At 44.5% G+C, this 25384-nt stretch overlaps 1 protein-coding gene across 1 annotated transcript in view; it reads left to right on the forward strand.

Moving 5' to 3' along the window:
• Nucleotides 1-305: 305 nt before the first annotated feature.
• SLC4A11 (solute carrier family 4, sodium borate transporter, member 11) overlaps nucleotides 306-25384 on the forward strand; it is a 63413-nt gene continuing 38334 nt past the window's right edge. Inside the window, exons 1-7 of the mRNA XM_010086498.1 lie at nucleotides 306-312; nucleotides 382-534; nucleotides 10158-10204; nucleotides 14350-14581; nucleotides 15227-15289; nucleotides 15853-15934; nucleotides 24691-24814. Of these exons, the coding sequence (XP_010084800.1) occupies nucleotides 306-312; nucleotides 382-534; nucleotides 10158-10204; nucleotides 14350-14581; nucleotides 15227-15289; nucleotides 15853-15934; nucleotides 24691-24814 (708 nt within the window). The remainder of the gene's footprint in view (nucleotides 313-381; nucleotides 535-10157; nucleotides 10205-14349; nucleotides 14582-15226; nucleotides 15290-15852; nucleotides 15935-24690; nucleotides 24815-25384) is intronic.

The raw sequence follows: 25384 nt of genomic DNA on the forward strand, positions 1-25384 counted from the left end.
TCTTGCTTCTAGGTTGCTGCCTGGCTTTTTTTATGGTTTCCAGTCAGAGTTTTCATCCTGTTTGTCTTCAGATCTGAGAGAAATGAAGTATTGACTCTTGACTTTGCTGCTCAGGCCATTGCCTTGGTGAGCAGGCTGGTGTGTACAGCCTGTGCTCTTGCCTCTGCAGCAGCCATTTGGACACACACCTGCGAGCAACCCGAAGTGTGCTGGAGCCAATTGTTTGTAATTTTCAGCCCTCAGTAGACAAGGGAATGAGAGAAGCCCCTTGCAAGGCCCCGGCTGCCGCGGAGGCCTCGGCGGCCATGATCGGTGGGTAGGCCAGCACCCCACAGCGCCGGGCCCCGGCCCCCCTAACCGCCCTCCCCATGTCGTCCACAGGGTACCTGAAGTGTGACACGGACGACGGCTGCGAGGCCAAGGAGGAGACGGGGGGCGAGGAGCTCTTCGACGCGGTGAACTCCTCCATCGTCTCGGGGGACAGCATCCGCTTCTTCGTCAATGTCAACTTGGAGGTGCCACCGAACGCCACCGGTGAGTGTCACCCCCGAAGCAGGGTTCTTCCTCATCATGAAATCTTGGAGGGATTTTTTTCATTTTCGGAAACCTAGCAAGTCTGGCTGCTCAGCAGATCTTCAGCCATCTGCATGAAGCATCCTGACACCTTTTTTTTTTCCTCCTTTGTTTTTTTTAAAAGGCCTCGAGTTTGGGGCCTGGGGCCTTGATGTTGTTCTCCTGTGCTGTTGTTGATGGGTTTTTTGGTGCGTGTGGTCCCTGCAGATAACTCAAACGTGGCTCTGGGGCTTCCCAAGGTGGAGGTTTTGGAGGTGTTTGGGGTTGTGTTTGTAATTGAAATGCTGGAGGTGAGTCGCAGCCATGGGTTCGCAGGCCAGTCGCTCCTCTCCAGCAGCAGCTGGTAAGGGAGGAGAGTATGGAGGGAGTTTTGATGTTGGAATGTGCTTTTTGGGGTTAATCCTTCTGGCTTGGAGGCAAGCAATCCCTAGACCTGCTGTGTTGAAGCAGACAGCAAAAACGAGGAGAAACCTAGCCTGTTGGATGCCTCTGATGGAGGTCAGGCCCCTGCAGCACAAAGCTACATCCACAGTGCAGGGAAGGGCTGTTGTGTGTCATGATCTGTTCATAAATACAAACTGCCTCCTCCAGGTGAGGGCCCAAGTGTTAGGCTTGATGACTGTGCAGTGGGTGTTGCAGGTGGACATGCCTGCCCAAAACTGTGCTTTTTGTGCCCTCCCTGCCAAGCCAGCATCCTTCAGAAACTTCACCCCACCTGGGGAGCATGATGGGAGGGGGTTTCCAAACAGCCTAGTTCCCACAAATTGTGAAGGTATCCAGCACGCTTGCTATTGAGGAATAAAATCCCTGGATAGCTGAAGAGGTTGATTTTGCCTCTAGCACACCGTTTTAACATCCCCTGTAATGCATGTGCTGAGTGTTGAAGGAGGAGAGCTAACAAAACCTGGCTTTTGTGGTATGTGCCCAGAAAAATGTAGCCCCTCTGGGACACGGCAGCAGCTTGGGTTCTGTCCCGGCAGCTGGAGGCAGCCTGGAGCCTGCCTGTGCGGGCACTGACTATTTTGGAGATTACACGTGAGGGCTCTGGGTTTTACTTGGCATCACAGCGTCAGACAGTCCTTTAAATTTGCTGGAAGTTGTTTTTAGAATACAAAAAAATCCCAATTGATCTATAGTGAGCAATTATTGGAAACGGTGATGCAGAGTAAGAGGCATGGCCTGGACCTCTGCTTGACTACCTTGAAGTCTACTTTTTGAATTGGAGCAGTGACTTTAACTTAGAAATAATATCAATTTTCAAGCCTGCAATTTTACAAATGCCATCTTAATTGAAAGATTTAAGGGGAACTGTAGTCTGCTATGACAAGTCTGGGCTTAATGCCGTGGGGTGCATTGTTTGAGGATGAGGAATGCAAGTGCTGTGGATTCTTCTGTGTCTGAAGGAGCTGACTTTCCTTATGTGTCCGCCTGGGCTTTTTATAAGTGTTTTCCCTTCCATTCAAAACAGGACAAAAAAGGCTTCCTTATTTCCCTCAAGCACTGATGTTTGTGACGGTGGTATTAGTTGTATCCTTTTTCTTCAGCTGAGATGTTTAGGATTTTTTTAAGGGAAAAATGGACTTTCTCATGTGCTGGAGTCCCCTTTCCAAATGCAAGGATGGAGGTTTTAAAATGGACTTCAGGCAGAAGTCCAGCCCAGACTTTCAATAAGGGCAGGTGTGAAGTGAGATTTCTTTGTTGTTGTTGTTCCATGACAGCATCAAAGTGGTCCAAGTAGCCAAAATCCAGGTTCTGCTCTGTGAGCATTGGCCACAGGATTCCTCAGGCTCCAGGTATTCGAGTCATCTAGCCTGCCAGCTCTTTCTCGGAGGTGCTTTTGCTGAAGCATCTTCCAGAGCTGCTTTTACAGACACTAAATCAGTCTCTAGCTACGGAGGGCATAGCTGATCCTCGTGGAAAGTTAACTTCTCAGGTGGTTAAAAGTGGCTGAGATGAGCCCCTTAAGCTTTTCTACCAAAAGTAGCCTGAACTGCTGAAAAAAATACTTTCTTCACAAGCTTTCTAAACTCTTTCCAGAAATGAGGTTTAACCATGCAATGGCTGAGGTATGTCTGGGAGTATACTGCTCCTTGTTCAACTCTGCAAGGGGACATTTTTCAGAAATGCCCTTGCATTGCTGCTGCTCTCTGGGTGTTTTGTTTCATGCTCATACTTTGTATCCATGGCACAAAACTGTGGAGCTGAGCACTTGCAAGTGCTGGTCTCTAGCAAGACAAGCTGGAAAGAAGAGAAAAAACCAAAACAAAACAGGTTTTGTCCAGGCCATGCAAGATCCCCCAAATGCTTCAATTCCAACCCCCAAGGGAGCTAGTGTCCCAGGATCCTACAAGATGGTCTGGTGCTCTTTAAGCGCAGTGAGAAAGCAAGTGTGGGAATGACAGCTTTCTTCAAGCTGGGTGAAACCTCAGTTGAGCCAAAAATCTTCCTTGTTGACAGAGGGCTTGGTATTGCCCTCTTGTGTCATGCAACCCCTTGCAACACTCGATGGGGTTTGGGTGATTGCTGCCTGGCCAGAGAGGGAATGGCTATGGGCCATCTTCTGCAAAGAGGGATTTCCAGTACTGCTTGTGTTGATTTGCTCCCTAGTGTCAGATGCACTTGCTGCATAAAATACATTTTTTTTTTTCAACCTCCAGCAGGAAAAATCTCTGAGGTGACTTGAAACAAGATAAATAGCTGCTCTGTGATATCTGGGAGCCTCTGTATGCCTGTTCCGAGTGTCACAGTTCGGTCTTTTGGCTAAATGTGATGTCCAAATTCTCCTGCTGGAGACCGTTCCTGGTGACCTGCCATAAGGTTGCTGCCCACCTTGGTGTAGGGATAAAAAAATCCAAAAATTCCTTCTTGGGGAGGGGGTGAGGGGGTACCTCAGGGGCTGGGTGCTGGCAGGCAATGTAAGTGGAATTACAGATGCAGTGACAGCTCTGCCATCATCCTGTCGAGCTGTTAATCTTGGTATGATGGATGTACAGCTCACTACGAGCATAATTGGATGCACTTTACAGTAATTCTCTTTTAAAAAGATCGCTGCGTGGGATTAGACATTGAGCCAACAAAACGTAGCATGGCCCATAAAATTCCGACAATTAACCATTGTCGTAAAATGCTGGGCTGCACGCGCAGATGTGTATAAAACAGGATAGCTTGAAGAAATGTAGGGTTTGAGGTATGGCCTATCTCATTTTTAATTAATACTGGCTGCTGCTGCATGGAATACTGAGCCCAAATCAGTGCAGGTGCTCAGGCATTAAAATGCTGCTCAGTCTTGATGCTGGAGTCCTTTCTCCTTGGTGTTCTGTTGCTTCCTTGCACTATGTGATGAAAAGATTTTTTTTTTTTTTTTTGGTCTGTTCTCTGCCTCTTATCCTTCCAGTTTAGGTTTTGGTGGCAAGGCTTCTGTTTTCAGCAGGTGTTAGCTCTAACATGTGAAAGTGGGTCTTTATCTGTTTTGGACCTGGGATCTGCATTTTTGGGGGAGGATGAGGGATGGTTTTTAGAGAGACTGAGACTTGTACTTAAATCACAATAAAGTAAAATGTTAGGTCTGTGCCCTGCTGTATGTATTTGTGTAGGAGTCAGTACTGCATTCCTGTCCCAAATCATGTTCCTTTTCCCTGCCACCCCTTCCCCAGGTCAGAGAGGGAGTCCCCACCAGATGAGCAGGGACGTTACCTTCCCTGTGTTGCAGGTGGAAAATCCAGCTCGATGCTCTGGTCCCTAGGAATTTGTACCAGAGAGGGTGAGGAGCATCATTGAGTTTGGTGTGCAGTGGAGGGGACCTGTCAGTTCTGGGGAGACCTCTTTTCTCTCCAGACTGGTGTCCTACAAGCCCTGCTTTATTTTATAGCTGCCAGGTTAGCTGTGCAGTGGCTTGCAGGCTCACACATGGCTTGACAGCTGCTTTCCTAGTCTCTCGCCTAACTAGAAGTGTATCCACCCTTCTGTCTTAGTGACATCTGGATGTGAATTTGACTGTCCCTTTTTGTATTTTGTACATGGGCTTTTACATAATTCTTCTAGAGCTTGGGCTGCAGGAGTACATAGAATCACAGAATGGGTTGGAAAGGACCTGCAAGCCCATCGAGTTCCACCCCCTGCCATGGGCAGGGACACCTCCCACTAGCCCAGGTTGCCCAAAGCCTCATCCAGCCTGGTCTTGAACTCCAGGGATGGGACTACATGCCTGCATCCTTCCAGCTTGTTCCAGAAACATCAAATTAAAGGATTCAACCACTTGCTGCTTTGTCTGCAGCATGCTTGGAAATAAATCCCGGCAAATTAACACACCAGTTCAGTTGTTGCAGTGAGTCTGTGAAGTGGATGAGGTTGCAGCCTTGCTGCTCGTCACAGTGCTCTGATCTGCTTGGCAGCCTCCTGTAAATCATCCAGGCAAATATTTTCATCATTTGGACCTCGTTCTTGCAGTTTGGGGTTTTCAAATAATTCTTTGGACCTCATTCTTGCAGCTTGGGGTTTTAAAACAACTCAACTTTTCCTTTCCCCAGATTGCAATAGAGGGGTTTCCATAGGATTTTTTTTTTTCTCAAACTTGGGCACAATTTATCAGGGATTTGTGGAGCTGTAGCTGCTCAACTTTTGCAGTATGCATTGCCACTTACTGCTCATGCTCGTGGCATTGGCTGCAGAGAGGTGCTCTAAGTAGCTCTTGGGGGCGGGGGACGAAGGCAAAATCCTGATGGCAGCAAAAAGCCAATCAGAAAGCAGGATGTGGCTTTGTTGGGGGGGGAAATAACGGAACACATGCTTCAGGAGAAATTAAAGCCTGTTCCACCCTCTGGACAATTGATCATTCGCAGATACAGAGAATCAACAGTTTCCTGTAATCCGCTCCAGCGACATGCACGTGCACGCCCGCCGCTGCCGCAAAAACAGGGTGTACTAACTCCTGGCCCAGCCCCTGCCCAAGATGATTTTTTTTTTGTCTTTAAGGAGACGAGGAGAAATGCTAGATGCTGGCGCCAAGGATATTCCAGGGAGAGTAGCGTCCAGAGACAAGTGGTCTGGGCCTGAATGGGTATCATTCTGCACACAATAGTCACATTTCCTCACATTAATACCAAGGTCCTTTTTATGTCTTGAGGCACAATGCTGACCCACGCGTTCCATCTGATAACTCCTGTTTTAGCAGTTTGATGTCAGCGTGGGATGTTGGGCTCCTGAAGCTTCCTATAGTTTAATGGAAAGTGGATACACCGATTGTGTGGCGGTGGGGGGGGATGACCTCCCTCCGAATTTCCTGACGAGGGGGGTTTCAAAGCGGTGCTTACGGGGGGGCGGGGGGGGGGGGGTTGGGTAGTGCAAGCAGTCCTGCACAAAGGCAGCATTCTCCCTTTTAGGTGCTTCACCTTGGGTTTGCTTCAAGGGCAGCTTCCCCTGGGATTTTGAGTCCCCTGTCCCAGCAGTAAACATGGGGAAAAAAAGCATCTTTTTGCCCTGCCCCAAACTTAATGACAAAACCTATTGCAGCTTTAAGAAAAAAACAAAACAACATAGAATCACAGAAGGGTTTGGGTTGGAAGGGACCTCTAAAGGTCATCTAGTCCAACTCCTATGCCATGGGCAGGGACACCTCCCACCAGCCCAGGTTGCTCAAAGCCTGGCCTTGAACCCCTCCAGGGATGGGGCATCCAGAGCTTCTCTGGGCAATCTGGGACACTGTCCCATCACCCACACAGGAATAAACTTCCTCCTAATATCTCATCTAAATCTCCCCTCTCTTTTAATAATAAAAATCCAAGAGTTCAAACCTTAAACGTCACGCCAGATCCTTGATATTTTCCTGAGAAAATAATGGAAGAGCTAACATAGTATTTTACTCTGATTTATTAGCCTATTTACCATGCAGTGTGTGCACGTGGATCTAAAGTAATATGCACTGACACCTGCATGACCAGAAAAGTTCCTGCTCTCCAATTTCCACTCCTGTATTCCAACGAAAATATAATCTTAAGATGCTGTGGACATCCACTGCAGAGCTGCTGCTCTCCAAAGACTTTGGTGTCCTTTCAGGTGTTAAGGGCACTGCTGGGGACCTGGGATGGAAAGAGGATCTTAAGTGAAAGGAGATCTCGTAAGGCAAAAAGGTGAAAAGCCTTAAACTTTGGCATATGACCCTCATGGGTTTGTTTTCAGGGCTGCCTTTGCATAGAAGATGTCATTATATAAATGGGGCTGGAGGGGAGGCAAGGAAGGGATTTCACTTCTCTGGGTTGCTGTCGGGGATGTTATCTAAAGGGCAGCGGGGATGAAACCGCTGTGGAGTATAGCAAATAAATTTCCTGCTGCGTTTCTTGCTTCCAAGTATTAAATCTCTTCGCTCATGTCAAAGCTGGGCAGGTCCTGTTCTTCTGCACATGGTGGGAAAGAAAAAATGAAGGCATGCCACAGGGCCCTGGCAGGGCTCCGAACGGGCCGACACAAGGCCACGAGTGTAAGTCTGATGTTGGCAATTTATCGGTGGTGTTCAAAGTGAACTCCCAGAGAGTCGCTCGTAGCATATTCGGTAATGCTGCGTGCTTCATAGCATGCGTCCTAGAAATTCGGGATATGTGTGTCGCCTTGATGTGGCTGCCAGGGGACGTTGGAGATGCGTTGCTGACTTTTTGGTTTTTCCCCTGGGCAGAACCTGGAGCCCAGCCTAACAGATAAGGTCAGCCACCCCTGGCAGCTCTCCTTTAACTATCTGTGAGGACAGAGACAATAATGCCCGTAGCTAGCTAGCTTGCCTAAAATAGACCTTTGGAGCTTGCTTTGTCCAGCAAGGAGGACCACAAAAATAGAAATTAAAATTTTACGTGGTCCTGACCTCTTCTTTCTGTTTAAGTATGCTTAATCCTGACATTCAGGTGTGAAATCTAGTTAGTTATTATTTACTATTATTTACTCTCCTGATAGTGAGATGTAACTGGTGATTGATGGATAGTTTCTTCCTTGTCAGTAGAGGGTGAATCCATGATTTTCTGTATCTGTTTTGTCCCTGTGAAGGGTTCCTCCCTGGAGGTGCAAGGGTCAAGAGCGTTGCATCTTTCCAGCTCCTCCATAACTGGATAGAGGCAGTGATAGTGTCATGAAGGAGGAATAAATGGGTGACAGGCTGCTGGTGGTTGGTCTTGGACTTTAGCCAAGCCATCTCCCGATGGATGTGTCATGGGTGACCTCATGCAGGGCTTTATCCCACACAGTGGGTCCCCCCGCAGTGAGTAACTGGGTGGTACATGAGCCAGGCAGAAGAGCACTTGGGAAGTCTCTGTGGTTTTTTTTTCCCCACATTTTTCATGTTCCAGTGGATTTATGACTATCCCTGACTAATGCTACAGCACTCCAGTAAGCCTTTAAGATAACACCAGAACTGGAATTACCATATCCAGCTGTTTCCCTTCCCTGCATCAAGCCTGAGTGGCATGTTGCTTGGATGAAATGATGAGTGAGTCTCTGGGCCCTCCAAAGCATCACCTCCATACCCAGAACAGCTTTTTTTTGAGAAGTTTGAGAGATCCTGGTCCAACAGCTGTAATTAGATGGTTTTGCTTGTGCTGATAAAGTAGTACACGGTGCTCATCCGAGATGAGTACCTGAGAGAGCTGTCAGCAGAGAAGATTGATACGCGCTTGAGACTGATAGAGGAACCAAGAGCTGCTGTGTGATGAAAGGACAACCCAAATTTCTGTGTTTGCGTGCATCCATAAGGACAGACTGCAGATGTGCAGATACTTCTTTTTAGTGTGTGCTTGCTATTGGTCAGGGTTGCAGATATTTTTTGTCTCTCTAGAACTATTTCTTGCAAGAGCTGAAAAACCAAAACATGTTTTCTCCTCAAGGAGTATTTATGGCTTCCGAATCTTTCAGCATACGTTTGCATGCGTAATTAGGCTGCAAGTTGAGTAAGTGAGCGTTAGAGAACTACGAATGTAAGAGCCTGGAAAAATGCTTGATGTTTCTGGTTTATTTGGGTGCTTGCTTTTTAATAATAAATAATGTTTTTTAGATGAAACAGCTTGTGTTTTCCAAAAGATGTGTCACAAGCAGTAATAACTGGGACCATTGTAGCAGCGGAGTTGTCTAAATTATGCTTTTAATCACATGTACAGCATCCAAGTGAACTTTGGGAGAAATTGGGTGATGTAACCGAAGCCTGTGAACCATCTTATTTTGTTAGTGGGAGATGAAGGCTGTCCTTTTCTTCTTCTTTACTGCGGTCAACTCTGCTCCCAGGTTGAGTTGCAGCCTTTTAACTCCACTGCAGACTTGATTTTAAAACTCCTATTTGATGAGGGATGGTTTTGGTTAAAGCATCTTTCTGTATGCAAAAAAAAAAAAAATCTTTCTTTTTGGTGTTCTGGTGTTTTCATGTGAATTGCATCCTCACTTTTATTTTTTGAGAGTAGCAGGTCCGGGCTTGTAGGTGCCTGTCTGTTGTCAGTCTGTGAAATGGGATTGCAGCAGTTCTTAAAGATTGAGAGTTGGAAGTCCAGATCTGGAAAGGAACCAAAAAAACCTTGTCTGAATAGCTGTAACTGTGTTACGTCTCTGTACTTTTCCACAGCTCAGCCTCTGGAAAAGTTTTTGGTCTTCGGTGGGTTTTTTCCATGCTGTCGCTATTCTCATTTGAATGAAAACTGTTCATGCGCTTCACCTATCATTTTGGTAGCAGGTGAATCTTGTAGGGTTTTTTGGGGTGTTTGTTTTGAAGGTGAGGACTTGGAAGGAGAAGGATGAACAGCCAGTACCTGTGGTACTGGCGATGCTACAGGGATGCTGCCATGGATGCAAGCAGTATGGAGAGGGCTTGTGGCAAAAACAACTGTGTTTTATTTTTCTTTTTTTAACTTAAAAATTGCTTCAGTTACCCTAAAAAAAGTTAATGCTGGTGCTTGGAAGTTTAAACTGGGAATTTCTTGGGTATCCCCATCCCTGTAACTCTGCTCCATATTAAGTGACTTTTAATAGTCTCTAAACAGCAGTTTTCTTTCCCAAGAGCTCCGTTGCTTTATGCTTAGATTTATGGAGGCAGTGTGGTGAGTTGACAGGACATTAATGTGCTCGTCTTCGAGTCACTGCGTGTGATCTCTCGCAGCCGGCTCCCTTGGAAGTGCCTGGGTGTTATTGTTGACTAAGGAGGGCAAGAATGGTTTCCAAGCATGTGTGACTCATGCAATCTTAGCCTCAATCTATCAAGCAACAATGCATTGGATTAAATGATTACCTAAAGGATTAAGAATTAGATTTTTTTGGGGGGGCGGGGAGGTGGGGAAGAAGTAAAAGTGAAAAATACATAGGGAATCTGAAAAACAACAAAAAAATGAATCTGGAAGACACAAGCCCTAACTGATCAGATAAAGCCGAAGGCTGCTTCTGCACTTAGTTTACACTTTCAAAATGGGAAATGTTACAAAAATTGAATCTCTGCTTTTCTCTAGAGATCATCCTCTGCCAAGAAAATGACACTTCACCTTGTTCTGAGCCTTCTGCTTGGTTCCTGCTACCTGTCGGGTACCTGCAATAGTAACACTTCTGATTTTATTTTATTTTTTTCCCCTTTCCAGCTGAAAATGAAAGTGCTGGCTGTGTGTTACTGCACACATCAAGGAAGGTAAGTCGGAATGCTGTGTGATCAATTTATTATTTTTTCACCATCTAGAAGCAGGGAAAAGGATCTTGAAACACTCTGTGGCAGTGGGGAGGTGGTTTTTACTGGCCAAAACAGAAGGCATTGAATTCCTCCATCTGTCTTTAAACGTAAAAAGCCATGTGCTACTTGTTCTCCAAACAATTTCTCTGTAATTCTGATTGTTCCCCTGATTTTTGTCCCAGACAAATCCTTGATATGTTAATTCATCACTTTCTATTCTGCAGCTGCCTGCAAAAAGGGGTCCAAGTACACATCACAGAGATTCAGGCTGCTGAGCTTCTCTGGAGCCGAAGGCAGAAACACCCCGTAGACATTGCTGTGATTTGATTTCCTGTTTATTCCAGCTAATCAGATCTGCCTTCACGAGGTTCAGCAAAAAGGAGTGAATTCCCTGGAAACGTGCAGTCTAGGAGGACGATTGGGAAACAACGCTTAGTTTATGCTTGCTCTCAAGACCGTAACTCAATAACGATAAGGTGGAAATGCAAAAAAAAAAAACCCATCTCTAAGAATGTATTACTCCAAACTTCTGACTCTGAAAGTATGCAGAGAGGAAGTAAGTTGGTATTTAATACCACTTGCAGTCTTGGTGTATAGCACATGGCGCAAGACATAAGTTGTCTTGACTCCTGCCTCGTCTGCTGGCTAGAGGGGCTGGCTGGCTGCGTGAAAACTTGTAGCATCGCCGATCCTGGGAAATCAAATGTTGCAGGCTTTGAAGGCTGTAATTTGGGTTCTTAAATCTGTGTACTAAGGCCTTGGGGGCTTTTTAGAGAAGCCCAGAGAACTCTTCCCTGCTTTGCTTTAGACTTGTAAGACACCTCAAATCCTGGAAAAGGTATTCCAGCAGGCTGAATTATTAGGGAGAGAGGAAAAAGCATAACAGCTTTAATAGTAGAAACCTTCCTCAAGTTAAAAAAAAAAAAAAAAAACACCCCACCCTCAAAAAACCAAACCTACCACCAAGAAAATAATTGAACATTGTTTGATATTAAGTCAAAAAAATTAAAATAAGCTCTTCTGTGCTCAGGAATGGAAATGTCTCCATCGATAACTTGTCTAATACTGGTGCCAAGGTTCTCAGAGCTGTACACACTTGACTGAAAGTAACCTAAGAACTTAATCACTTAAAGTGCAAATTCTAAGTCCAAATGCAGGATCTGCCTCTGATAAGAAATAGTTGGAAACTTCTAACGCATAAATGTCTCTTCTATTTTATTTTTTCATTTCCAGAGCTGTAGAATTCCTGCTTTTTCTGGCCTTATAGTTCATGCTTAAGCATTTTGGTGTGCCATTGAGCAATAAATAGCAGAGAGCTAGCATGCTTTAGCAGGGCTTGAGAACATACCATTGCCAGTTTTTGCCTTCAGCGAGGACGAGTGGAAATTTTGTGCTTCAAATGCAAAGAAAATTGGGACCTAAGTCACAGAGGAGATGGCTCCAAGTGTCTGGGAAGGGGGAATCGCTAGCAGGAAAGTGGACAGGTCGGAAGCTTTGTCTGGAGATGTTTCCCTGGTAGGTTGCCTGGTAGGTTTCTCTGGTGGTAGCCTGTGGTTCTTGTGTCCTTTTAGGACTGCTGTATCTGAGGCAAGGTGCTCTCTGGCGTGGCACATGGTAGGCATGGATAGGGAGAAGCTGGTTTGAACTATTTGATCACCATCCTGGTGTGTTTGAGGGAATTGCTCTGGCTGACCATGGCCACAGTACAGGCGGAGCTCTGCTCAGGACAATCTGCTTTTTGGACATCCCTTCTCGTAAGGTTCTTTGAGTGTCAGGAAACAAGTAGGTGTCCTGACAGGAACAGTTCTGTTTGAGCTGTCCCCGAGGTGTTCCTGTAGCCATGCTTCCACTCATTTGATCTTGATTTGTCTCAGGGAGTGATGTATTCATATCTTTTCAGGGTGGCTAGTTGCCTTGCAATGTTTAATGTACGTATCTTTCCCAATGTTATGGAAGTGATAATATGGACCAATGTTGCCCCTGTTTTCTGCAAAGGACCAAGAAAATAAAACAAGACTGGGGCATGGAAAATTATTTACCCAAGGCATTGCCTGAAGCCTGTGGAAGAGCTGGAGCTGAATCCTTATGATTTGTAGTAAGCTGCTGACAGTGCTGTCTGCCACAACAAGCAAATGGTGCTGTCGTGCACAGTTCACTGGAGGACTGGTGTTGATTGAGATGATGTGGGCAGATAATACCCCTTTTCTGAACACCTTTGATTCATTTCTGCTGTCCCTCAGCTACCCCTCAACTTTTTCCTTCCAGTCTTTTGCTTCTGGTGGCTTCTCTCATGTGTGGGTGAAGTTGGTGACACAAAGCTACTCTTGCTTTTTTGAAAGCTCCTCAGCACTGTGGCACTCCTGATGCTCTTAGCCTTCCTCATCCCTTCATGGGTGCATCCTCTGCCATCCACCTCGTTAAATCCTTTATAGATCATTTGGCCTCTTTGCTGGTTGAGCCTACATCCTAGGTTGGATTCTGCATGCCAGCCAAGCTGAAACAAACTACCTTTGGGAGATGGCTCCTGGTCATATGGTGACCCCATGAACGCCAGTGTTACAGATGGTGATAGGTGTGTTCACCTGCTCTCCTGCAGTGATAATTTGAGACTGACTTGGCCACTTGAAGGTCTATGGTCTCTTTTAGGCGGAGTTGTAATGTAGCTGTGTCGCTGTCTCCTTTCCTGAGAGCAGATGGCGACAAAACCTTTGGGGAGGTGGGAGCTGAAATCCTTCAGAGAATCTTCCCCCTCAGGGATGCTGTGTAAGAAGTGATTGATGCAAAGTAAAACAGTGCTAATTGCAATGGATGTGTACTGACAACTTGATAGTTGCTGTGATAATTACAGTAATTAGTGAGATGTTAGCATTTTTTCCCCCCTGTGTCTAGGCTATAAATGGAAAAGGTAGAGAGGGTATGTGTGAGAGGAAGGGATCCATGACTCTGGGGGATCTGGGGTGGTCCTGTAACCTGGGGTGGGGAATGTGCCAAGGTGCTGGTTGTAGAGGCAACTTGGTTTCAGACTTGTAAAAGCAATTCAGAGCCTGAGTCTAACAGAGATTAAGGGGAGCTGGGGGTTTAAATGTTGACATTGTGGTCCTCAACATCATGAATTCAAGCCTGGCAGGCTTCCTATCAGAAAGAAGATCCACATAAAGTGCTGTTTCCATTTCCTCACTCAATCTTAAACTGTTGAAGGAGAGAGGACAGGACTGTCAGTCCTTGAGCAGTGCTGTGAGTGTTAAGTGTGTGCATGGATTTCCAAGGACTGTGAAACGGGAATGATGCATTTGTAGTTTGATCACTCAGTTAATGAACTTCACAGCTGACAAATACAGAAAGGAGCTGAGATTCTGTAATAAAGCATGGCTGTTTCTTCCGTCTCGAGGCCAACAAGTCTGGGACAGACAGCAGAAGGAACCAGCAGAGTTGAGACAGTATCAGCTTCTTCTCCCTCGCCCCCATCACACATTGAGTCAAAGCTAAATGTTGTGAACAAAGAAAGCAAGTTTCCTTGGGAGTGGGAACAATAGATATTTAGGAAGTGTCAAAAAAGATGATGAGCCAGATGGCATTCCCCGAGTCCCTCTTCAGGCTCCCTAACTGTGAGCACTGGGGAGAGATGGTTCCCAGTTTGAGAAGAACTGGGTTACATTGCACTGAGATCTATGCTGGTAATTTTTCATGCTGCTGAGCTCAGAGTCCATTTCTTCCAGATAACTTTTCCCATGTTTCTGTAAACTTCTTTAATTATTTATACCTAAAAAGGTTTTTAAATGTTACCTTAAGCGTTTTTGCTTTTAACTTAACTCATGTGCTTTATCCTAAGCAAAAACCCTAATTTTTTTAGGTCTGTTTGCTATGTCAGGGTATAAATGGTGCCTAAACGTTCACCTGTAGTGACTCTGTTCAGATAAGACGTGAAAATGCAGGTCTTCAGTGCATTAATAATATGACATAAAACTCATTTCTTCTATAATGTTATCTGAATGGTCCAAGTGATTCCAGAATTGTTGGTTTGGTGGCAGTAACTTCAGCAACTTGTGCTTATGAAGTGTTAGGTATTGCATATAGCTGTCTAACACTCTGACATCTTCTTAACACAGTACCTGAAATTAAAGAATTTTGAGGAGGAAGTCAGAGCCCACCGGGACCTGGATGGGTTCTTGGCCAGAGCCAGTATTATCCTTGATGAAACAGCCACCTCCTTGGATGATGTTCTTCGAGAGATGCTGAAACACTTCGCTGAAGATCCTCAGAACATTGAGCCAAGCTGCAACTTTGAAAAAATCATGAGCACTTTATTCACGGATTCAGGGACCCCACGCGAAGGGAATGGTAATCAACTCTTGATTTGATTTTCCTTGCGGGTTACTGTTGTTATCCTTTCTATAGGTGGTGTGTTGAACACTCACTAGTGCGTGGTCCCCAGACTTGCATGTTGCATGTGACACGGAGTTTATTTTTCCATGTCACTCAGGCTGAAGGGTTTCATGTCTTCAGAGTTTTTATGTTTTGGTGGAGTCTTGCCCCTTTGCCCCTGTTTCATTAAGATGACACAGTGGTGTTCTCTGGAGTGAGAAGTCTACAGCACTGGAGTGTCTTGTCTGTTTGGGTCCATTGGTGTGCTTGTCCTCAAGCAAGTGTCCGATGTTCTTCAGCAAAGAGATGCTTGCCAGGCTCTCTTCAGAAATGGGTCCTTTCCCTTGTGATTCTCCGTCTGAATTCACCCAGGCTGGGCAAGTTTGATTGCTTTGAAGGAGTAAATTGTTGGGGAGGGCTGATCCTTTGTGTTGCTCTCAGCCCACTGGAAAGGGTGAGAGGCACTTTGTTTTCCTCCAGAAAATCACCAAGGGTAACCCTAGCTAATGTTGTTGGCTCATGTGTCACTTTAAGCTGTCAGCAAATGTCATAGCATAGTGTAAAATGCTACCTTTTAGCCCAAGATGTAAAGAAGCTTAACTAAGCATTGTTTCTCTGTAGGCACCCATGATGTTTCAGAGTCAACAGGAATGAATATACAAACGTGTACATCGCACCTCAAATGTAACTGTCACAGCCTGAGTGAATTTGTTTAACAGATATGTCAAGTCCTGAGCATGTAGTAAGCATGTTCATGCTTTAAGTTACTTCTTGCTACCTGTCTTAGAGCTTCATGTTTATAATCTCTTTAATTGAGGCTTTCTGCCAATTAAAAAAAAATTAAGCAGTGCTATAAAATAATGAGAACAGTAATTAAGAAGAGGGGGAGAAGAGAGCAGGGGAATCAGAAGACAATGCCTCTTCTAGTGCTGTCTGTGTGTGTTGAATGGTGCTCATCTAATAATCTAATACTGCAGTAGGTTGATGTTGGGTGGAGAAAACAGTTGCTTTTCCAAGCTGTGAATAGTTTAAGGACAGAATTCAAAAAAGCATCAGGACAAATGTTTCTGTTTTTTTCGGTTTTTATGCTCCCCCCCCCCTACCCTCCCACTCTTGCATCAATCCACTGTGCAGATAAGTAAATATGCTTGGTATTAGTGCTCAGTTTCCATTGGAAAGGAAATGTTATTTGCAGTTGAGAACCAAACATGGGCAGCCTGTAACGTTTCCCTCTCTTCTTTTCCTAGTTCACCTCTTATCAGATACGATTCAAGGGGTCACAGCGACAGTCACAGGGGTGCAGTATCAGCAGTCCTGGCTCTGTATCATGTAAGTACCTCGGTGAGATTAGCAGAATCTACTGGCTCCTCAAAACTTGTAACTTTTCTTGCTGCTGGGAATAGCAGTTCAGAAGGTCCTTGTAAATCTGGATGGTGGTGCCCTCTGCATCTATGCATCCTGGCCCTGTGGGGTCTCAGCGTTGGGCTCCTCTTCTTTGCAAATGGGTAAGCAGCAGCCAGAGCAGACATGACCAGTCTCTGCAGGGCGTTAAGCTCTTGGATGCTATCGAAATTGGGCGTTAACAAGATAAGAATGGTGAAAAACAAAACAACAAAAAAATCTGAGACAAAATGCTAGTTACTGAGAAATGTTAATGAGAGGAACTTCTGAAAGAGGCAAGCAAACTGGTTCATGGGCTGCTTTGTCTGCCAAAGTCTGGGAACTTGTACCAAAAGATTTCTTAGGTCCTTTGATGAAAGCATCTAAACTTTAACTGACAATTGAAGTCAGAAATTCCAACACTATTCAGACACTGATTACTTTGTCTGACAATTAATTCAGACACTGATTAATTGTCAACACTGTTAAACATTGGAGCAGATCCTTAAGACAGTAGGGACTCTGTCACCTGGGATTAATGAGACATGGTGGCTTTACCCCAGCTTCCACTTGACCAAAACTGGGTTTTGAAATTCCTGTCCCTAAGTCAGTTATGTTGGGCGAGTCAAACTGTCCCCTCACAGAGGAAGGCTGGAACCTGAGTCACTAAGCCAACCAAAGCACTACGATTTGACTTCTGTCTGTTGCTTTATGCATATGCTGTCTCTAAGTCAAGTTGTCAAGAAATATGTTAATTCCCAGAGAAATTACCAGGATATGTTGGATAGGTGCCTAAAGGCTCAGAGAGTGCGTGCACATATTTTAGCCTTCGCAGCCAGTTTACTAGGACAACTGTCACAATAGCTTTCCTTCTTCTAGCGGTTCTTCTATTACCCTCTGCTTATGGCTGGAAAAAATGTGGAGAATTCTGCCTTGGAAATAAATGATTTAAAAATAAACAACAACAAAATAAACCCCAAATCCTAACAAACAACAACAAAAATCAACCAAGAGGGCTTTTGAGCAGTTTTCTCCCCTTTGGATGCCACAGGTAGGATAGCAGCAATAAGGGTGCGCACATCCTAATCTAGGAAGGGTAGAGGGTGGAAGTTTCTGCTGTGGTATGTGACATGGCTCTATGGAGGGCTTTGGAGGTTGACTTAATAACAAAGCATTCTAGAGGTCATGATACAAATACTGTGATTATAGGCACGAAGCTGAAAAGGGTAGGTTCAACCTTTCCGTAGGAAGTGTGCCAAAGCTTTAACTGCATCCATGTGAGTAATACCAGCTTCCATGACAAGACAGGATTTGAAAAATAAGCTTACAGCCTGAAGGTGTCTTGTGCAAAACTTTCCTTGTTTCTTCCTTTTGTTACTCTGAAGAGGGAGAAGAAAGTGGTGGGAAAGCAGTGATGAGTTATTAACTATAATTATCTAATTATTACACTGTATTTCTGCTGTAGCTATTGTGCAACAGATTGTGAACCATATTTTTAGATCTTGCATTTCTCTTGAAGTCAGATTGCAAAACAACTTCCAAAACTCTGAAGTAAAAGGAATTTGTTGATGAAAAAACTTTCCATATGAGTGGGAAGAACCTTGAAGATATCTGCTGTCCTTTGTCCTTGCATTTAGTCTATAATCTTTGCAAAATTTTAAATTAGCATTGCTCTTTTCTTTAGTGGGTGAAATAGGCTTGAGTATCATGATAAGATTATATAAATGAGGAAGAGCAGCTCAGAGATATGGTTTTGGTAGTGCCGCTTCTGATATTAAAGCCAAAATTAGTTTAGAGTCAGAATGAAAAAAACAAACTTGTGTAGGATTTTCACTGAGTTGTGCAGAGCCTGGCTGCAGAAGAGCATTCCTGGTGGACACTAAAATTTAGTTCCCTCTCTTCTGTGCTGGAGAAAGGTCTGCTCTTTCTTATCTGACTTATCCTCAGTGGTAAGATTGGTGGGGAAAACCTGGGGTGAAATAGGTATTCTGCTTCTGTTGGCATCGGTGCTTTCCTGACAGTTTCAGTTCCTTGCTAGCCAGGTCAGAGGTACCATATGGATCTGGGCTATAGCCACATGACAGAACAAAATATTGGGGAATTAAGATCTCGAGGTTTTAATGTTCCACTGAAGTCCAGGAAAACAACTGGCAACTGGCTTCTGATTCATGATAGGCTTGAGGGCTTCTTTTGTCAAGAATGACCAAAGCCTCATCTTGCTGAAGCCACCCCAGGGTCCATAAGTTTATGGAAACCTTGAGACTCCTTCATTAAAATTCTGGGTAGTCGAGAGCAGTCTGGTACTGCATGGTCCACAACCAGCAATACTCAGCTCTAGAAGGATGAAGGTTGCTAGGTATTTGTGTACATGATGATTTTCTAACTAGAAAGCAAATATTGAGAGTTACATACTAGCTTCATCAGTCAAGGACAGTCTCATACCTCAGAAACCAGGGGCACAACTCCTCCTATTCACAGTGTTTGCCAGAACAGCGAGACACAAGCTGGCATGGAAATCTCCTGCCTCTTCACTGTGAAGCTGCTAGTTGATTGTTTCCCTAGAGAACTTGGGATGAGGGATAGCCAGACATGTCCCAGAAGAGGGAGTGTTGAACTGATATCCTCAGGTTTAATCACTTATTTAGCATGAGGAAGTTCTGCTTCTAGTAAGAGCTTAAGGAGGTATCTTGGTATCCTTCCAGCCTGCAATGATGGCAGCAGGTAGATGTACTGCCAGGTGGGTGCTCTGAGTTCCCCAGGAACCAGCTAGATCCACCATTATCCAGAACCTGGAGGGGTAAACTGGATGCTTTGCATGTAGGGAGTAAGCCCCTAGGAGAGCTATTGGTTTTGGTGTTGCATGGTTTTATGGCTCAAAAAGCCCAAGGATGGCCCTGCCATACGCAATGGAGGGTATATAGAGAAGTGCTGCTCATCACAAGCCTGTCACACCCAATTGCTTCTCTTACAATCTGATTAATTGAGATTCAAATGTCTATTTCTTAATTTTCTTTTTTTTCCCCTCTTGATGTGAAGGATCTCTAATGCTAAGGATCTTAAAGTAACTGTTAACTGACTGCTGGTGGATCTATCTCCTTGATGCCCTCCTAGGAAAAACACCAGCCGTGTGAGTTATTGAACAAATGCTGCCTGGGATTCCCCAGGCATCCCAACTTCCAGGCTAGATTATTCTTGCCAGGTGATATAATTGCTTTCTTCCAAAGTTGAGTCCTTAGAAAAACACAAAAGCAAGTTGCTTCGTAGTCTGTACCGACGAGTTGAAGAGCAATTTCCTTTGGTTGCATTGATAAGGCACACTGCATTCAACTGATTTGCTAAAGCTATTTTAAAAGGCAAAGCAGAGGAAAAAGCCTCCTTGCAAGCAAAGAGTGACTTAGTTTGTGTGCTCCATTTCTATAAAATTGCTTACTCTGGTATAGTCTATCATTGCAAGGATTCCTGTGGAGGAGTCTGACTCGGAAAAACCCAGGTAGCCTTTCAGAAACAGGTATTGTGAAGTTATTTTGGATATCAAGCAAGACTGCTGTTGAAATAAAGCTTGAGTAGTAGCTGCTTGGATTTAATGTATAGCTAGCTGATGGTTGTGTGAAACATGTTACTAATGGATCTCTCGGCAAAAGTAAAAGCAAAGCCTACTGCACATGTTTAAGAATTTGTCCAGACTCAGAGGTTTGTGGGTCTGTAGAAAAGTCACATTGCTTCTGGATTAGCTGTTGAATAGAGATACTTTACTGTGTATTCCTCAGAATAATCCTCTTTCTTTCAGAGAGCAAAATGCGAAATTAAACAATTTAAAACCAATGTTCTTATTTAAAACCAATATTATTACCTGGAGGAATGATTACAAGATCTGAAGTCATTAAAAAAAAAAGCTTCTTCAGAATTCTTGCCACCATCTCTCAAATGTTCTTTGGGTTCAAAGAACTGATTTAATTTTTTTGTAAGTGCCTGTAGCCACCCTTGTTGGGCTGTCCCAGGTTATGCCGGAGAGGTGAAGCTCTTGAAGGTACTGTGTTATGAAAAGTACTCAAATTCAGACCCTTTATCAGGAATTTGGGTCCCGAAGGAGATTTGTTGGAGAGAAGGATGACTCATGGATGCATACAGAGAGGAGGCGATGTTTCCCTATGCATTGACCTATAGAAAAGACTTTCCCCTAGGGAGATAAACTGCTAGAGCGGATGAGTCTTTCTGGATCTCAGCAAAATGCATTTACCAGTCCACAACGATATCCAGCTTGGAGCAATTTTGTTGCTGAAATAACCCAGTGCCAAGCCACGGGTGAGCTGGCTTGCTGGTCACAGCCTCATTCCTCACTTGCAAATTCTGGTTTCTGAAGGCTTGTGCCTGGAGTGGCTCCGCGGAGGAAGATTTATTTGCAGTGGATGAGAACAAGAAGTGTCATTGTTATTCTGCACTGGGACAGGAAAAGGCTGGCTAGCTGATTACCTCTGCTGGGCACCTTTTCTTACTGCAGGGGATAATTTGTTTCTGAATTAACTTCCTTTCTTGCCCTGTTTAAAGAGGGTTTCTGTTTCTCTTGGGTCTCCATAGTTTGACCCTTTTTACGATTTGTTTGAGAAATGTGTTATTACTTTGATAACATCTTGGGTGTGGGGCAGACCCGCGGCGTGTGTGACTTGGTGGATCAGTGATTTTGCTGGACCGTTGCCAGTTCTCACCATCCGACTGCCACGCTCAATGCCACTAGATGTGGAGCCTGGAAAGAGAAGAGGATAGCAAAGCAGGAACACATGCTATAATTTAAATGCCCTTTTTATGAGATCAGTTATTGGAGGATCAAGATAAAAATTGCTGAGAACACAACCTGGCATCTCATTAAATCACAGCCCAGCATTTCTTTGTTTGACTAATACTGGGTGAAAATAGATTTTAGCTTGTTGGCCAAACCAAAGGAGAATCAAATTTAGCTCAACCCAAACCAGAAGGGAGCTTGGAGGCTTTGGCCAAACCAGACTTGATTTAGAGTCAGCTGAAAATGTCTTGCTAGTTCTCCAGTTTTCTGGGGCTTTGGCGGTTTACCCTTCAGATTTTTTTTCTTAGTGGGAATTTACTGAAGTGCTACTTGAAAAAAGTTGCTTTATTTTCAAAGTGGCTCTCCTCTTGGCCCAAACTATGCCAAGTTTTACCTGCACTGTTGCATAACTTGGGATTTCTCCATGTGAACCAAATAACTTTTTTTTTGTCCTTGACAAATATTTTCACAAGTCTAGCAGGGACTGCGATTTTGGTTTGTATTAAATTTGTATCTGGATTCTGGAATTAAAACAAGAGTGGGAGCTGTAAGTGCTACACTAGGGAATAGGATTTGAGTCAGCTAAATAATGGCTTAAATTTGAAGAAAAGCTTGAGAATGCTGAGTGGTGCATGGGCAGAAGTGACTTGGCCTCGTACTAAAAATACTGAGACACGTTTTGTGTTTTTTTTTTAACCCCCCCAAAAAAGCATGTAGCAGTGAGACCAAGCTTAGTGCAGATGAGGCTGCATTCAGCACAAAGGCAGTGTTTCTCCACTCCACGTGCAATGCTCAGGTGTATCACATCTCTGTGGCATCTGTTTAAATCTGGTTTTGCTCTGGTTTACCCTCACTAAACCACCTCAGGTTGATCTGTAAAGGTATTATTGACCTAAATTGTGTTCATACATTGATCTAAACTAGGCTGGAAACTCTTCAGTGGTCCACGCTCACTTTTACTGGTGAGCCTCTGGATCCCAGTATCACGTATGTGTCAGTGCCAATAGAGCCATTTACAGAACAGTAGGAAGAAACACTTTTGGAGATGTGAGATGACTCCAAACACAGGTTCCATGAACAAAACTATTCCAGATAAAAAAGGATAATGATGACAATGGGTTTCTTGGTGTCTTGTGAATGTGTTTGGTGTTGTGAAATCTTCCAGTACTGCCTAAGCGCTGGGAGATCCTCTTGTTGCACACTTTCCCAGTCCTTCACAGTAAGGAAATAGTGGACTCCCGATATAGAGAAACCCAAGATTTTGGGGTGGTTGCTGGGAAAATTCAGAATACATCTAGGGAGGAGCAGTGGGCTTTGCAGCTTGTACGTGAAAGTGATTCAGTGACAAAGAGCAGCCTTTTAAAGAGTCACATTTTCACATGTGTACCCAAGAAGCTCTGGAACTGAAGTGATGTTGTAGCCCTGTGGACTGGCACTGTTGGCAGGACTGTCATCTCCGGAAAGCATAGCCTTAGAGACAAGTTACTGGAGCTGAAACATAACCCTGTCGTTTCAGGGAGAAATCTAGCTACAGTAGAACACGTGGCTTGCTTAATTATTGCACTATATAATAGATTTTTCCAAATAACTTGCTATATTGCTACATTTCCTGTATTGTAGCTGGGGGAGCAGGGCTCCTGTGCGTTGGCTCTCCTGCCTTAGGTAGGGGCAAGCTGAAATTCTGGAGGGCTTTTTGTGAGGTGGGAGGGTTTGTGAGGGTTTCAAATGGGGTGGGAGCAGGCAAGCAGGTACTGCTGAGAGGTGGCTGGTAACTCGTCTCTCCACAATATGAATAAACTTATGTTTATGTATCACGCTTTGGGTATCCTGCCCCATTGCAGGCACTAGTGTGTGTGCTGGTGTGATCAGCCCTTGCTCTGTAATTTTTTTCTGGCCATGTTTTGCACTTCAGTAGTTTCTTGCTAGTTCAGGTACTGCCATGGTAGGGAAGGGGTGATGTTTGGGAAGTCTTAGTGAAGCTCTGTGAGAAAAAGGTACCGGATACCTGCTTCTGGCCATCTCCAGGATAGAAATAATGTTCAAAATGCCCAGAAGGCCTTCCTTTTCAAAACAAATTAATCAGTGAGCTCAACATCTGGGTATGAAAACACTGAGAACATAGCACAAAATAAAAGTTGTTTTTGCTAATGGTGCATTAACTACTCACTGGTGGTGACCAGTTCAGGTGGATGAAGGTGAGACAACTGAAGGTTCTGGACCCCTTGAAGGTTCTTTTCTTAGTCTAAAGCCCAGAGTTCATGTATTTTCCCCATTAACTTGTTGAACTGTAACACAAGGAGACTTGTACACTGTCCAGCCACAGCAGGATTGCTACCAAGGGCTTTGACTTGCTTGTGAAAACCAGCATTGTCCATGCTTGTTTGATCCTTTGGAAGGGAAGGACAGGGATTGTTGCAGATCCAAACTATGCGCCTAGCAGAGGATAGCTCACACTCTATTTTCAACTACTTCAGAAGAGATTTATTCCTAACCTTATGACCTGCCTTGATTTTTTTCTCCCTTTGAGGCTGATTCAAGGGATCGGAGTAGAAAAAGGACAAGGGGCTGTGGTGGAGGGGAGTTAGGAAATAAATGAAACGCTGGCATCTTACTCATGACCTATATTGTTCCAATTAAACTGTTTGTTTGCTCTCAGACAAGCTCCTTTGTCAGATTAATTTGTGTAAGCAAGCTGCTTCCAATCTGCAATCAGGAAGTCAAACTCAGTAAAAAAAAAACTCAGTGGGGTAATTTTTGTACACAAGAACCTCATAGAAAATGAGATGTACTAGTCAGGAAAACAACACCAGCCAAAGATCTTCAGGAGCCATTAGTGGAACAACCTTAAAGGTGCATGGGAATAAAAAAAAAAAGAGGCTAGGATTATGGAAGAGAAGTTCAAGGACAGATGATGTAAGGACTGTGATGGATTCTTGCTAGAGGAATAAAGGGGAACAAGCAGTCTAAGTGACTTTGAAATAGGAAAAAAAAAATCACTCTGAGACAGGGAAGCACACTTCTATATCTAGTTCAGTGTCAAGAGGCAAAACCTGTTTGTGTATCTCATCAGTGCTTTTCAGAAGGGTTGAGAAGTAGTAGGTGGAAGAACAAGACCTCTGCAGTCTAGGTTGGTGTTAACCTCCTCCTGCAATTGCATCAAGCCACTTCCCTGCTTTTTCAGACTTTCCCAGCAGGAAAAATGATGGCTACTCAGATCAGAGTTCTGTTTAAATATCCCAGAGTGGAGACAGACCTGGTCTTTCACAGTCTCCAAAGATGTTCTGTGTTTATTTCAAACAACTTGTTGCTAGTCTGTTACGGGAGTCAAACAATCAGCGTGTGCCCGGCAGAACTGGCTGGATTGCAGCCAAGGATTTCCCTCGGAGCAGTAATCCTGCCTGCTACAGCCTCTGTGCCTCTTCAGCAAGGAGGTCAGCTTGGTTTCTGTAACACACCTGTACCAGAAAGAGGAAAAATAACAGCTGAGAGCAAATAGGGAAAGCCATTCGAACAGAGATCTATCTGCCCAAGGCAAAAGTGGAAATAGGCTGGTTTGGCACCTTGCCTTAGTGTTTCCGAAAGTGCTTTGGGAGATCAGGTGAAATGAAATGAAGTGTATGCTGCTTTCCAATAGTGCAGGTGTTTTGGTTTTTTTTCTAAGAGGGCTTTTTTGTAGAAGGTTCTGTAGCACTGCAAATATTAGCTATGTTGCACACTTTATCTTTTGATTTCTCAGCTATTAAAAATCAGATGGGGAAAGAGGGAGAATACACCTAATGCAGTGTTTAGTGGGAGGTGTCCCTGCCCATGGCAGGGGGTTGGAACTAGATGACCTTAAGCTCCTTTCCAAGCCAAACCGTTCTGTGATTCTATGATAGGATTCTGTGTGCTGTAGTGCCAAGTATAACAATGCCATCTTCCTTGACAGTTGCACTATAAAGTCCCTTCAGCGACGTCATGTTTGCATCAGCCGCCTGGAGAGGCCTCAAAATTGGGGTGAAAACTCCTGCGAAGTGAGATTTGTGATATTAGTCCTGGCTCCTCCTAAAATGGTGAGTTGCACTCTTGTTTGCTCTGGTGCTTCAGAGGGTTCTCTCAAGATTGCTTTTCCTTGGTCTCCTTCTGGGGTTAATGACACCAGTATTTTCAGAATACAAGCGAGTGGGAAGAGGCCCGAGATCTTCTCAGCAGTTGTCAAGATGGTTTATACTAATAGTGTCTGTGAGGGGTAGATTAGTCAGCTGTGTCCTTGTCTCATGCTGGAGAACAGCCTCTAGCCTGACTGGGAGGAGAACACTGCAGATCAAGTGTGTCTGTAGTCTCCATAGAATTTTTGCTGGAGCTACTGCTGTTACGCATGTCATACTCCAGAGATTCCCCCCACCAGCTTTACCCATTTAGTCCCTGTTTTTAGAGGTAAGGAATGCTGTTCCTGGCTACAGCCATGCTTGTGAAGGGTTCTTGCAAGCCTGCAGCTGGTGCCCCACTGCAAAGGTCTGACTTGCTTCCCAGCAGACTCTCTTGATGGGACTGATGGTTACACTGCAGCAGTTGTAGATGGACTGATGTGTCTCAGAGGAAAAGGTAGTTTTGTGAGCTCTGTTGTGGTATGGGCGAGACTA

This window comes from Pterocles gutturalis, unplaced genomic scaffold (genome assembly GCF_000699245.1).
Source record: "Pterocles gutturalis isolate BGI_N339 unplaced genomic scaffold, ASM69924v1 scaffold4841, whole genome shotgun sequence".
NCBI lineage: Eukaryota > Metazoa > Chordata > Aves > Pterocliformes > Pteroclidae > Pterocles > Pterocles gutturalis.